General features: G+C 37.7%; 1 protein-coding gene across 2 annotated transcripts in view; it reads left to right on the top strand.

Moving 5' to 3' along the window:
* The window catches only part of APAF1 (apoptotic peptidase activating factor 1), a 79,326-nt gene that overhangs the window by 8,462 nt on the left and 55,561 nt on the right, over positions 1–15,303 (top strand). For both annotated transcript variants that reach the window (XM_026648857.2, XM_026648858.2), the window contains 9 exons: positions 362–542; positions 1,065–1,254; positions 2,498–2,695; positions 3,119–3,302; positions 4,146–4,258; positions 6,613–6,744; positions 7,192–7,430; positions 11,118–11,285; positions 13,946–14,077. In XM_026648857.2, the coding sequence (XP_026504642.1) occupies positions 405–542; positions 1,065–1,254; positions 2,498–2,695; positions 3,119–3,302; positions 4,146–4,258; positions 6,613–6,744; positions 7,192–7,430; positions 11,118–11,285; positions 13,946–14,077 (1,494 nt within the window). In that variant the 5' untranslated portion in view covers positions 362–404. The remainder of the gene's footprint in view (positions 1–361; positions 543–1,064; positions 1,255–2,497; positions 2,696–3,118; positions 3,303–4,145; positions 4,259–6,612; positions 6,745–7,191; positions 7,431–11,117; positions 11,286–13,945; positions 14,078–15,303) is intronic.

Here is a 15,303-nt window from a genome sequence, read left to right on the forward strand (position 1 = left end):
GTTAGAAGTTAGGTAGGAGTTTGGTGGTTGGGAATGGACAGAAGCAGGAGGTGGGATTTTCCCTCTGTTTTCTTAATCTGTTACATTCATCAGCCCAGCTGGACATAAGCATCTGAGCATTTTGGAGAGACGATAATATGAAAATCTTTATAGTGTTCTCAAGAAACACCAGTAGTAGGCTGAAATGTTGGTTGCTTGTATACTTTCTAGTAAGAAGCAATTCATAACATGAAACTAACTGAAGATCAGCTATATTTCAACTGGAGTTAATGTTGGGAATACTGTTGCCACTTTTCTTAAGTTGCATTCTGTAAAAGGAAATATATTTTGAAATTGATTAGTTTCTTAATGTCTTGACTAGCTCATGTTCCTGTGCAAACTTGTTTTTTCTGCACTGAGGAAAAATGGATGTGAAATCTCGAAATCATTTGCTTCTGAATCATGAAGCATTGGTAAGAGACATCAAGACCTCTTACATTATGGATCATATGATTGCTGATGAAGTACTAACATTACAGGAGGAGGAGAAAGTAAAAGCACAGGTAAAATGCAAATCTTCTTAATCACTTTCCTATTCCTAGACTGCTCAACATGTTTTAGAATACTCGTTTGAATAGTTTTCTGACATCTTAGGCTAGGGATGGGCAAACTTTTTGGCCTGAGGGCCACATCGGGCGGTGGAGCGAGCGAGCTGAGGCTGCGGGGGAGGGAGAACAGCGGGGAAGGGGCCGGGGCTAGCCTCCGGGGGCCAGAAGCTCGGGGGCTGGGCAGGACGGGCCGCAGGCCATAGTTTGCCCACCTCTGTCTTAAGCCATGATTCAGCAAGGTACCTAAACTTGATGTGGGACTATTTACATACTTTAATTCAGCAAGGTATTCAAATACACACCTAACTTTAAGTCTTAATGCAGGTCCATTATCTGACCTGTAATAGCAGCAAGTGTTCCTGGCAATAAGAAGCACAGTCCTTAACTAGTCAGGTGTTGGAACTAGATGACCTAATAGATCTCCCAATTTTTGTGATTGTATATAACAGATTATTTTATTTTTTTTGCTTCTGTTAGACTACACAGAAAGAACGAGCTGCTATGCTAATAAAAATTATTCTTGCAAAAGATAATTATTCATACATATCCTTCTATAACGCACTGCTTCATGAAGGGTACAAAGACCTGGCTGCTCTTCTTCAGGATGCGATCCCTATTATCTCCTCTTGTAATGGAAATAAGTCTATGGATGGAGTTACTTCGTATGGTCAGTATAACGCTTGCATTCTCTATTCTTGAAGATAAAGAATTAAATCCTAGTTTAATTACTATAAAATGAGTAAGGATATTGCTTCAAGTACTGCTTCCTGAGGCAGTTTGATCTGGCACTAGCCAATGTTTCCATATTTCATCTGGCATATGGGGCGGGGAGAGAGTGGTTCTGTTTGAAAATGGTGCAGTTTCATGTCCAGTAACTTTATTTTAAGAAATGTTTTGTTGGTTATTATTTAAATGAAGGCTTACATGTCCCACATTTCCATTTAAATCCAAATACTTGACTGTGAAGTGGTAGTCAGGAGGAAGACCTTTCATAAGAACTGCCGTACCAGGTCAGACCAAAGGTCCATCTAGCCCAGTATCCTGTCTACCGACAGTGGCCAATGCCAGGTGCCCCAGAGGGAGTGGACCAACAGGCAATGATCAAGTGATCTCTCTCCTGCCATCCATCTCCACCCTCTGCCAAACAGAGGGTAGGGACACCATTCCTTACCCATCCTGGCTAATATCCATTAATGGACTTAACCACCATGAATTTATCCAGTTCTCTTTTAAACGCTGTTATAGTCCTAGCCTTCACAACCTCCTCAGGTAAGGAGTTCCACAAGTTGACTGTGCGCTGTGTGAAGAAGAACTTCCTTGTATTTGTTTTAAACCTGCTGCCTATTAATTTCATTTGGTGACCCCTAGTTCTTGTATTATGGGAATAAGTAAATAACTTTTCCTTATCCACTTTCTCCACATCACTCATGATTTGATATACCTCTATCATATCCCCCCTTAGTCTCCTCTTTTTCCAAGCTGAAGAGTCCTAGCCTCTTTAATCTCTCCTCATATGGGACCCATTCCAAACCCCTAATCATTTTAGTTGCCCTTTTCTGAACCTTTTCTAGTGCCAGTATATCTTTTTTTAGATGAGGAGACCACATCTGTACGCAGTATTTGAGATGTGGGCGTACCATCGATTTATATAAGGGCAATAATATATTCTCAGTCTTACTCTCTATCCCCTTTTTAATGATCCCCTGTTCTGGGGACAAGCAGTGGATTTCAGCAACTGGTGATCCAGTACTTTTTATGATGGGGGGGAAAAAAGTTTTGGGTTGTTGGGTTTTTGGGGGGGGGGCGTGTGGTGGTTTTTTTTGTTTTTGTTTTTAAAGAGCTGGGGAAAAATCACTTAGAAATTATTTCTGTTTCTGTGTATGGTTTTTTGTTTTTTTTTTACATTTCAGTGAGGACAGTCCTCTGTGAAGGTGGAGTACCACAAAGACCAGTTGTATTTGTTACTCGTCCAAAGCTGGTAAAAGCAATTCAACAGAAACTGTACAACTTAAGAAATGAACCAGGTTGGGTTACTGTTTATGGAATGGCAGGTTGTGGGAAGTCTGTTTTAACAGCAGAAGCACTACGGGATCACCATCTCTTGGAAGGTACAGATGCCCTTTCTTTATGCACATACCAAATTTTCATAAATTATTATAGAGCCTAAGTCCCATTGCAGGTAAATGGGATTCAGGCTTCTAAATGATTTGGGCATTTCTAAAAAATCTCATCCAGTATTTATACCTCTGATCATCATCTGATACTCTAGGATCATTGGATATTGCTGTAATTCATAGAAAAAGGTCCCCAGAGTATCTTTTCATCCTGGATAGTATTTTAAATAAGGACATAAGCAGTTCACTCTTACTATTTATCTAGTTTGACAGCTGCTTATCAGAGTCTAAAATTTATTCCCATCTTAGCTATATATAAAGTAATTTATTGACATAATTTTGCTTGTATTTGTCACTCATAGCAAATATATTTCAACTAAAAATATGAATTTTAACTTTGCATCATTTCTTTGTTAGATTGCTTCCCAGGAGGAGTACATTGGATTTCTGTTGGAAAACAAGACAAGGCAGGGCTCCTAATGAAACTCCAGAACCTTTGTAGTAGATTAGACCAGGACTTCTCTCTTTCACAAAGGCCACCGCTTAATATTGAGGAGGCTAAAGATCGCCTTCGTCTGCTGATACTACGCAAATACCCCAGGTACTATTAGTGGGATAAAAGATGTGTCGGAGGAATTAGGCTATATGTAAAAAAACATGATCTTGGTCAAGTTGCTTAACCTTTTTGTGACTTGGTTTCAAAACTTGTAAAATGAGGTAACACCATGGTCACCCTTTAAATTCTTTCCAACTTAGTCTTTGAATATCCTTGGAGGTAATGCTGTAGATTGTGAGGAAATGTTACGTAAGGCAGAACTGGAAAGATTTTCAAGAAGGTGGGTTACTCTTAAGCATATTATGATTCTCAAATGAAAGTCCCTATATCAGGATTTCCCAGACTCTGTGTGGTGGATTCAGGAAGGCATGCCAAAACGGAAATTACATACACGAAAATGTAAAAGGATTTATAATGTACACTATGTAGTAGTATATCCCTTTTAGATCAACTTACTGTTGTAAAGTGAGAACCCTTGCCAGTGATTCAGTGTAGAATTGTCCTGGATGTGAATATGCGCATGAATATGAAAATTCTGCTGATAAAATCATGTTAAACATGTAACTCTGTGCCTGAACTTTATGCAGAATAGTGCACTTCCCATTAATCATGTACACCAGGGGTCGGCAGCCTTTCAGAAGTGGTGTGCCGAGTCTTCATTTATTCACTTTAATTTAAGGTTTCGCTTGCCAGTAATACATTTTAACGTTTTTTAGAAGGTCTCTCTCTATAAGTCTGTATATATAATATAACTAAACTACTGTTGTACGTAAAGAAAACAAGGTTTAATGCCTCTTAAAGATAGCATTTTAATAATGAAATAACTTTCCAGAGTATTGGTTTGAAAAGTGCAGTTGACCCTGATTTTTTTTTTTCTTGTTGTTTTAGGTGTCTCATGGTTCTGGATGACATTTGGGATTCATGGGTATTAAAAGCTTTTGATAATCAATGTCAAGTTCTTATTACTAGTAGGGATAGGAGTGTGACAGACTCGGTGACTGGTAAGGATTGTTTTCTTCCTTGCCTAGGAATTATGTATATATATTTTTAAAACTAATGAATTTTTATTTAAATGTTTGCGTTCCTTTTGAAAGGATACTGCTTTCTTCTCCTTCACCTCGGTTATAAAAATGATTCCTCAGGTATGCTCTGCCTCTCTCAGGTGTAGGTGACTGAAGTAATAGGGGATCTAAGGGACACAAGGTAGAGTTGCTGCCTGCTACACTCCAATTCCATAAGTATATGCATAGAAAATTCTATGTGCTGTTAACAAAGACCATGAAAACATTTAACAGCCTGTGAAGTAGATTCTGTCGTCTTGTGTGCGAAATAGAAAAGCCTTTTAGAATCCTACCCTTCCTACTTCCTGCCTTCCAATACCCTTATGTTTTTCAAACTGTTTATACAGTTTGAAGGCATGATGTAATTCCCAATGAAGGACACAAATACTAGTCCTTTGGCCAACTTAAAGGGGTTATTGGAGAAAGGAACGAGGACAGTGTATAAGCCACTTCCTTCTGCCTTCTTCATGGGCTGAATAGGCAGCTCCTGATTGCTCCTAGCCCCTTTTTGCCTTGGTGAGTGGAAAAGTGAGCCTGTGACAATGATATGTTACGTTGACACTGAGAACACCAAACTGGTTGTGTTTTTTCTTCAGTGGGCCTTCCCTTCATGTGAGAATGTAGCTGTAAATAGAGTGGTTTTTTTCTAGATTTTGTTCACATGCACTTGGAAAATGTTTATGGGAATATTCCCCAAGGCTATACAAAGTACTAATTGATGTATGCATTCATATATTGGTATTGAATCTGACATTGTTGCCTGGAATCTACTCTTTCTGATTTCTCCATATCAATTTGCAGCTAGTCTGTTCTGTTGGAATTGGAGTACTTGATCATAGTTAATTTGTCTTTTTTAAAGATTTTTAATGAAAATATTAACTAAGTCCCAAATGACTTTTGTAGTCCCACTTGATAGCATTCTCCACTTGGAGGTCATTCTGCAAGTGATTATTTTTTCTGTTGTTCACCTGATTTCTAATAATCTGTGCTAATAATAAATAATACTAAAAACCATAAATATCAACCAAGTAACAATATGGGCCAAGATTTCAAAAAGTTGCTAGTTACATTAGTTGCCTTTGTTTTTGGGTGTGCAACTTGAGACAGTTGCTTTCAGAGGGTCAGTTTTTAGCACTTTTAAAAATCCAGACCCCTTGAAGTGTCTCAGATTGAGCACCCAAAATCACTAGTTACTTTTGAAATTCTTTTCCACAACACAGTTTTATATTGAATATATTTCTATTATCTACTAATTACTTTTGAAGTTTTGTCATCACCTGTTAATAGAGACATCATGTAATTGCATACTGCTTGCAAATGTTCATATACTGAACTTATGCTCAGATTTTGCCTGAATATTAATATTGGTCAGATTGGCCAGTAACCTTCTCATTCTTCCTTCCTCGACTTCTCAAGGACGGGTGCTGAACTTAATTTCCTCCTTCCGTAAACGGTGGGATATTTCTCCTACTCTCAGTATATTTAGGTTTATTATTGTGGTTCTGAGGTTTCATTCACTAGAACTCTTAAAATTCTTGGATGCGTTTTTGTTCAAACCTATACAAATGTATATATAATTTCCTTCTATTTGTTTTTCTTACTCTCTCTGACCTTCAGTTCTTGCCTTTCAAATTTACCAGTTGTCTTAGGTGTGCTGCCTTTTGTCTCCTCCCTTAAGCATGTAACAGTCTGATAGTTAATGTTTGCCAAGTGCATTCCCTTTACTTCTTCGACACTTGAGAATCCTCCTTTATTCTGTGACATTGTTGACCATCCTCCCCTCTGTGTTGTCTTAGATTTGGGCTTCTACAATGTTCACTCTTTGGAATGGGAACTTGTTTAGCAATTTTACAGTTTCATAAATACCTATGGTATGACAAAAAACACACTTGCAAAATCTGTACAGTCAGTGATGTTTTACCTAAGCTGCCAAGATCCACCATGTTTTCTTAGTACGTTTTAAATACTAACTTTATTGAGTGGGGAAGGAGATGGCCTGAATACTAAACTATAGCCTAATAATTATCACTGTAACAGTTATTTTGAGTATTATTTGAGTATTATTAAATGTCAGTTTGCTTTTGATAAGTGCAATTTCTGCTCCTTTTCCCACCACTCTTGTGCAAAAGTACTTTAGTATACATACAGAAAAGGAAGAGCCAAGTCTCCAAGCATGTACCTTGTTTAAAGTTTTGTTTTGGAAGTCCTCTAACCTCTTGCACACAAGCTAATTTAAATACTTCACATACTTCTTACCAAGTTTTTTTTTTTTTATACTTAATTTAAATCTCCAGGCAATAAGTATGAAATTCCTGTGGAGAGTGGATTAGCACATGACAAAGGACTTGAGATTTTATCTCTGTTTGTTAATATGAAAATAACAGATCTGCCAGAAGAGGCTGATAGTATTGTAGGGGAATGCAAAGGTATGTAGTTTGCTAGTTTTTATTTTATAATCAGAAATATTTGTAGTTTTTAGTTTCTACTTTATAGAAATAAAGTAAGGGACATACATTCTGTAACACAGTATCATTTTAAATGAACAACGTAAGTTACTGCTGGACCTCTGCTTGTAAGCAAAATGGATGGTTATCTTGGTTTTTGACTATACAGTTTTTTTCTACACCCCTTCTCAATCTGTTTAGAGTACATACAGAAAGGAGTATTCAGATGAATTCCCAAAAGTTTCATATCACAAGCACATACATAAACAGCATATTCTGTTCGCCTGGCCACCACCCTCCTCAACCTTTGTTGAAGAAACAAGAGCCGGACCTGACTTCCTCATCAACAGCTATATTTAACTATTGGATCCTATTGCTTAACCTTTTATCTCCATTTAAGATTTTAACTTTTTTCTTCATGTTTTTCAGGTTCGCCTCTTGTAGTGTCATTGATAGGTGCATTATTACGAGATTTCCCTAATCGTTGGGAATATTACCTCAGACAGCTGCAGAATAAGCAATTTAAAAGAATAAGGAAATCATCATCTTATGATTATGAAGCACTTGATGAAGCCATGTCCATGAGTGTTGAAATGTTAAATGAAAATTTTAAAGACTATTATAAAGATCTTTCTGTCCTTCAAAAGGATGTTAAGGTGCCGACTAAGGTAATAACAGCAAAACTGAAAAGTTTTATAGTTGTTAGTGAGATACAACTCCTCACTTTGATTAAAACCAGTTGTTGTTTTTTTTCTTTTAATGTGTATGACCTAATGAAAAGAATTTATCACCAGGGTGATTTAAAAAAAAAACTGCAGCAGACTAGCTCCATCATCATATAATAGCATCTTAGTTTGGTATTTAACAAAAGAAGTTGTAACTGAAGAGCTGTTGAAATAATGTAATACCTCGCTCTTGTATAGCTCTCTTAATCAGACTTTAATTGATTTAGCCAAAAGTTGAAAAAGCATATCAAAAGTGGTTACCAGTTGAGATAGGTTGAGTAAGTAAGCATGATCACCATTGGTCAGAACATGCAGATGAATGAAGGCAGACACAGGGGTGAATTAAGTGGCAGGCTGCCATTTGATTAATTTAGCACTCCTTCCCAGTGTTACGTGCCTCATCTATCTCTCTCTCATACCAGGTATTTCACTGGGCCCAGTGAGGGGTTGTATAGCTCCCCGCATATGACCAATAACTTGGGACAGACTCTCCTCAGCTCACTTCTGATTCCTCTTGCCCTGCCCATATAAGGGGGTACTGAAGTGGTATCTAGATCTGTGAAGAGTTCTGGTCTCCCCTTTTCCTTAAGCAAAGTTCACAAGCAAAATCCTGGGTGTAGTTTAAGAATATAAGAATTGCCATACTGGGTCAGACCAAAGGTCCATCTAGCCCAGTATCCTGTCTTCCGACAGTGGCCAATGCCAGGTGCCCCAGAGGGAATGAACTGAATAGGTAATCATCAAGTGATTCATCCCGTCGCCCATTCCCAGCTTCTGGTAAACAGGCTAGGGACACCATCCCTGCTTATCCTAGCTAATAGCCATTGATGGACCTATCCTCCATGAACTTATCTAGGTTTTTTTTTTTGTTTGTTTTTTTTTGACCCTGTTATAGTCTTGGCCTTCACAACAACCTCTGGCAAAGAGTTCCACAGATTGACTGTGCGTTATGTGAAAAAATACTTCCTTTTGTTTGTTTTAAACCTGCTGCCTATTAATTTCATTTGGTGACCTCTAGTTCTTGTGTTGTGAGAAGGAGTAATAACACTTCCTTATTTACTTTCTCCACACCCGTCATGATTTTTATAGACCACTATCATATCCCCCCTTAGTTGTCTCTCTTCCAAGCTGAAAAGTCCCAGTTTTATTAATCTCTCCTCATACAGAAGCCATTCCATACCCTTAATCATTTTTGTTGCCCTTTTCTGAACCTTTTCCAATTCCAATAAATCTTTTTTGAGATGGGGCAACCATATCTGCACGCAGTATTCAAGATGTGGGTGTACCATGGATTTATATAGAGGCAATATGATATTTTCTGTTTTATTTTCTATCCCTTTCTTAATGATTCCCAACATTCTGTTAGCTTTTTTGACTGCCGCTGCATATTGAGTGGATGTTTTCAGAGAACTATCCACAATGACTCCTAAGATCTCTTTCTTGAGTGGTAACAGCCAATTTAGACTCCATCATTTTATATGTATAGTTGGAATTATGTTTTCCAATGTGCATTACTTTGCATTTATCAACATTGAATTTCAACTGCCCTTTTGTTGCCCAGTCACCCAGTTTTGTGACATCCTTTTGTAGCTCTTCGCAGTCTGCTTGGGACTTAACTATCTTGAGTAGTTTTGTCTGCAAATTTTGCCACCTCACTGTTTATCCCTTTTTCCAGATCATTTATGAATATGTTGAATAGGACTGGTCCCAGTACAGACCCCTGGGGGGTCCCAGTACAGACTTACAGATTTACCTCTGCAATGTGGCCGATTAGCCTTTATCTGTGCTGGCCATCAGTTGCAAATTGTAACAAAATAACATTACTATAAATTCCTCATTAACCTTCCACATCCTATTCCTTTTATCTTGCCTCCGTGATATTACAAGGAAGGTGAAATAACCCTCTGTGCCTCTGCCAGTTTGGCCCAATGGGAAAAATTCTTTCCTGATCCTAATACTGGCAGTCAGATCTGTAGCATTCTAAAAACAGCTCCTATACTACAACTATGAGAAGGGAGGATGGGGCAGGCAAAGGGGACAAAAGGCCCTGAAAGCACAGGAAGAAATTTAAATTATTGGGAGAAGAGGACAAGCATTGGGCCAATCAGTTCCTTGATCTACCCCAGCTGGCCAATGAGAGCCTGAGAGCCAAGGGTGAAGGAGGTGCCTAGCCTGGATACGCATGCTCTCTCCCTTGTGGGCTGTCTACCCACTCCCAATCTTCCTCCCCTGGCACAAACTCCTCCAAAAACCCAAAACAGTGTGTTTGTTAATGGTAGCCTGTGCTGCTACCTATCACGGCTTTTGATGAACACCATATATTTTCACTTATCTTAACGTTGTCTTCAAATGCATTGATTACCTCCCTGTGCAGCTTGCGTCTTAAAGGAGACTACTAAACCAGGTTGACTTCTATTTCAAAACCGCATAGGTATGGTAAGATTATTAAATGAAATTGGTTACTAATGGCATATGGCTTCTACTAAAAATATACAATATTGACTGTGTGTGTAAAAATAATAAACAAAATCAATTAAAGTAATTACTATTTAAAACTTGTGTTCCCTACTCTTAGAAAATGAATTAGATTGTTATTAAATGAAAATATATTGTACTTGTATGGCCTTTCTTATGTCTGATACACTACCCAAAGTCCTAGGTTGTCTTTTTAAGATAGTTGGCATTCATATGAAACGATTTAGATGCAGTTCAACTGAATGTTTTCCATCCCCTTTCAAAACTTCAAGACACTTTACACTTACTGAGAAGGTGTAAGACAGTCAGATGGTCTCAGAAAGGATTAGACTAAGAATGTTAGTTCTTAAGCCATGTTTCCAAATGAAACACTTTCAGAGATCTGTGGCTATATAGGTGTGCATCATGCAAGAAGTGTGAGAGGCAGGATTTGGGGGAGACGTATTTTGATTGTACCTTGATAAAAAGTATTTCTTTACTTTAGAAGCAAAGGTTAACTTCTTGGTTTGTGTCATTCTAATATTTGCAAGATATAAGTAATAAAAAATAAATCCACTATTACAGGTAAAAAGTCCTCCTTAAATAATCCTACCCTTTTCCAACCAACAAATTAAGTAAACTAATACAAGCCTTACTTCCCTCTCCCAAAAATGAAAACCTATTGTTATTTTTTCTCAGAAACTCATATCTAGAGTGTGTCCTTACCATGTTTGTCATTTTTTCCCCTGTGCATTTTAAATACACTGACTTCTTGCCACCTGGTCCAATAGTAGTCTAAATATTTTTGGACATCAGACTCCCCTTCCCTTTCCCTCTAGTTATTTTAAGCAAAGATTCTATATGTGCTTGTTTTGGAGGTTGAAATCCCTCCTCAAGAACTTCAGGCATTTCTTGGTAATATTTAGTGCTAATAAAATGCCTAAATCCTGCATTTTTATGTAAACCTAGGTTGATCTGTAACCTAGTTTGGTAGGAAAAGTTAACTTTGCTGACCTCATTGTTTTGTCTGTTGTGTAGGAAGTTTTATGCATTAATTAATGTGTTCTTTGTTGTCAAAGAAATAAGTAATTTTGTGACCTCTTGTAATTTTGGGGTAGTCATATTGCTTCCTTAGTCCTACCCCTTTTATGTTTTAAAATGTGTTTTTTTTTTTAGGTGCTTTGTATTCTTTGGGATATGGAGATTGAAGAAGTGGAAGATATACTGCAAGAATTTGTTAATAAATCTCTCTTATTTTGTGATCGTAATGGGAAGTCATTCCATTATTATTTGCATGATCTTCAACTTGACTTTCTCACAGAGAAGAATCGCGATCAGCTTCAGGTACAGTAACCACAACTCTAGTTTATACTTACTCTTTAACATTGGTCAGCCTAGTGCAGGGGTAGGCAACTTATGGCACGCGTGCTGAAGGCGGCACACGAGCTGATTTTCAGTGACACTCACACTGCCCCGGTCCTGGCCACCGGTCCGGGGGGCTCTGCATTTTAATTTAATTTTAAATAAAGCTTCTTAAACAGTTTAAAAACCTTATTTACTTTACATACAATAGTTTAGTTATATATTATAGATTTATAGAAAGAGACCTTCTAAAAACGTTAAAATGTATTACTGGCACCCGAAACCTTAAATCAGAGTGAATAAATGAAGACTCGGCATATCACTTCTGAAACGTTGCCGACCCCTGGCCTAGTGTGTTAGATACACTTCTGTAACAGAAAATAGCCATGGTCTAAAATCATTCCTATGTTATAGAATGTTAACCAACCATTTTTGTAAAGATAGATTCTAAATACAGTTAATTTTAACTATGCCTATTAAATTAATTAAACCGTTTTTTTCCCCCCCAACCATTCATCACTTTTGACTATTTTGATACTGAGTAATTTGAAAACATTGAGCTGGGCTGACAGTGGGCATGTTTGCAGTTATGAGATTCTTTCAAATACATTTCTTCTCTTGTCTCTTGTTTCTCTGGGTATAACCCATTGCTAGTAGAAGATGATGCAATATCCACATCACTACATGATATCAAGAAGTGTCAAGATGACACTAGAATTGGAATTACCACTTCTATTTTGGTCTATTTTAAATGCAGAAAATAGAAAAGTGTGTGCATATTGGTGGTCTCTTGAATGAAACCTAGGGAAGGAATGAGATAGTGATTGCAAATAGTCTATTTTTCTCAGTTTCTCTCCCCATCACCTTCTAGCTCACACTCATTTAGCAAAACTAACAATGAGGAAAGAAAGCAAAAGAACATGATCAACAACGAGTTACTTATGCAAGTTACAAGGGCTTTACAACTCAAGGCTGACTACAAGCATAAAGTCTTCTAAATTTAGATCTTAAAAAATAGTTTCCCATATTTCACTTCCAGTTTATTTCCATAATTGGAGCATAATGTTTCCAAATTCGTATCTTGGACATACCAAATGGTCAGCACATTCAAAGCTCAGTGGATGACTTGGAGAATAAAGTTAAAAGTAGGTCAGGCAAAGGCTGAACTATTATTAATTTTGGTTCTATAAACCCATAGTAGTACTTAGAAAATAACGCTAATCTATTTTGGCAGCTAATGATGAGAAAGGGCGTAACAGGACATCGTCCTGCTCCTGTCTCTTTTCTAGCCAAGAACTGCTTGGAAATCTTTTTTTCCTCGATCACCTTTTGTAATTTATTTACAGTGTCCTTTCCCACCACCTTTACAACTTGTGAAGCTCAGAATTTACAATAGCATATACTTGGCAACAGCTCACTCAGCCAAGGATGGGGGAGACAGAATGCATCTTCCCTCTGAGTGATCTCTCCTGGCTCTGCCTCTGAAAAGCCTTCCAGTCTCTCTCCCTCCCTGAGCACTTCCTTCTTGTGCTTTTTCTACTTTCTGGATAGTGGGTTAATTAGTCTTGTTGCTCTCTCCTGCCCATCCACAATCTGTCAATTTACAGCTTTTCCCCTGGAGGCTTACTCTGGGGTGATTTAATTGGTGATCCAGTGATCAGAGTGCTGGTGTAACTACTGTTGCCCAGCACTCTGTCACAGAGGGATAACTAGCTTCAAGAAGAATTTGATCTTAGCTATTTAATAATGCATCCTCTGAGGCCTGAAATTAATTATAAACTGAGTTTTTACAGGTACAGATTATGAAAGCCTTTTATTGTCTCACTTTTTCTAGGTTTGACTGCAGGTGGTCCTGGAGCGGGACATACATGAAATCCTCCTCCTAGTCCCACCAAAAATCATCTCACATCTAGGGATGCCATAGTTTCACTACTGAATGAATAGTGAGTGAGCCTAGTACTTGGAGGGCATAGAATTTAGGGTGGGATTTTCAGAAGAAAACCTAGGTGACTTCAAAGTATAGGTCCCATGATTCTCTTGAAACTCCCACCCTAAATTTTCCAGGAACTCAGAAGATAAAAGTAGCTAAAAGTGATCTTTTCAAAAGCAAGAAAGAATCTTCATAAATTCAAGACCCCTTCTCTCCCTGAAGACAAAATATCTTTCTCCTACCTCCATAAAGTAATATTTTGTATGCAATGCAAAAAAGGTAAATGCTCACAATAGTCATGTACTGCACTACAAAAGCAAATAGATGACTACTTTCTGCATATAGAATGTGAGCTCCTAAGGTCATAGAATGATTTTATTTTGTAAAGTGCTTTATACATTTACAATGTTCGACAAATACGGTGTGATGTTCCCAGAACTTTGGGATTTCCTTTAGTGAAAATATGGTCCTGACCTAGACATGGGACTACCCTAAAGATAGTGTGGAAAAATTTTGCAGGAGAAAAATTAACCTTTCAGATTGTGCATTTAGTGAACTTACATGCTTATTTCACTTTTTATAGAGATGGTAATTAAAATTTTGAGTTCATTCATTCAATAAAATATTTTAAAACCAAAAACGAATAGAAATATTTTAGCCCAGGATTTGATATAGTATTAATTGAAAATTTTGTTGCTGTTCATTGTTGCAGGACCTGCATAAAAAGATAGTAAATCAGTACAAGAAACATTATAAACTACATATACCTACTCCAGCTCAAGAGGACTGTATGTACTGGTATAACTTTCTAGCATACCACATGGCTAGTGCCAATATGCAGAATGTAAGTTCAGACTCACATACTTTCTCTCTCCTTTCTCCCACAACCATGTATTCTCTCCCTACATAACTATTTCCTATAAAAGTCTCTTCCTCAATCTTGCAAACTCCTGTGATTTCATTGCAAGTCTTTTAATATTTGGTGTGGTGTTGATTGATTTTTGTTGGCTTTTGTTGTTGTCATTGTGTTTTGTTTTGTTCCACAAAAAACAAGCCCCAGCTCTTAGAATCAGGTGGTTACGCCAAAATCTTTGTTCATTTAAAAACTTTCTAGCTTTCTCATAATTGCAGAGAAAAGCTTAATAACATGAACCCTAAAGGCTCAAAAATCAAGGAAAATGAAAAGAACCCCGACTTTTTATTATTTTAAAATTTCATGATTTTTGGGAGCCTAATGTGACGGGGACAGTATCGTGGACAAACTTTAATTAAGTTAAATCTCATTGAATTAATGTTAATGTTAATTGTATTAAAAATGCAGGTGTTTGTATTGTTGTGAGATTACCTGCAACTTCTCTAGAAGGAGGGGGTATGCTAATGTAATTCCTTTGGTTATTATCACTTTGAAGCCACCCACTGGAGAGGTTTGAAAATACTAGTTCAAACTGGATTCTCCAGGGAACCACAGACAAAGAAATAATTTTTCGATAAAATAGCCTAGTTTCAAACAGACTCAGGGCCGCCTTCTTGATCCAGCAAACGGACAGGACCTCTGGTCCACCAGAGGACCCCAATCCTTAGGGAAGGATTGGAAGGACTTGGCCTACTGGCTGGGTCTGTTATGAATTTGTGATCACAGAAGAAACCCCTTTGTGGGTTTTAAGGACTAATCACCTGACAGAGCCCATGTTGGAGTTGGGGTGATCTCTGGTAAGCTTATTAGCATGCGTGTAGTTTCGCTTATGGTTTTTCATGTTTTTTTCTGTACTTACTGCCTTTGCCCCAGGAATAAATAGAAAGAGCTATATGGTAACTTATAACTCTTGACAATCACTCTCTTATTACTCTCTGAAAAGAAAGTAAGCAAAACTGCTTCTGCAGAGTCCCTTTCTGAGAATACAATAAAGGCAGAGAACTCTGCAGCCTGGAAATACCCTGGTCAGAAGGGAGAGAGATGCAGGTCTCCACCCAAGAGAGGCAACAGCTGGGGAACTGGAAGCCAGAGAATGCATGCCCTTTGATGCCTTTGAGACTAACAGAAGTATTGGGAGCATAAGCTTTCGTGGGTAA

The sequence above is a fragment of the Terrapene carolina genome, unplaced genomic scaffold, assembly GCF_002925995.2.
Source record: "Terrapene carolina triunguis isolate 2854851 unplaced genomic scaffold, T_m_triunguis-2.0 Scaffold68, whole genome shotgun sequence".
In the NCBI taxonomy this organism is placed as follows: Eukaryota; Metazoa; Chordata; order Testudines; family Emydidae; genus Terrapene; species Terrapene triunguis.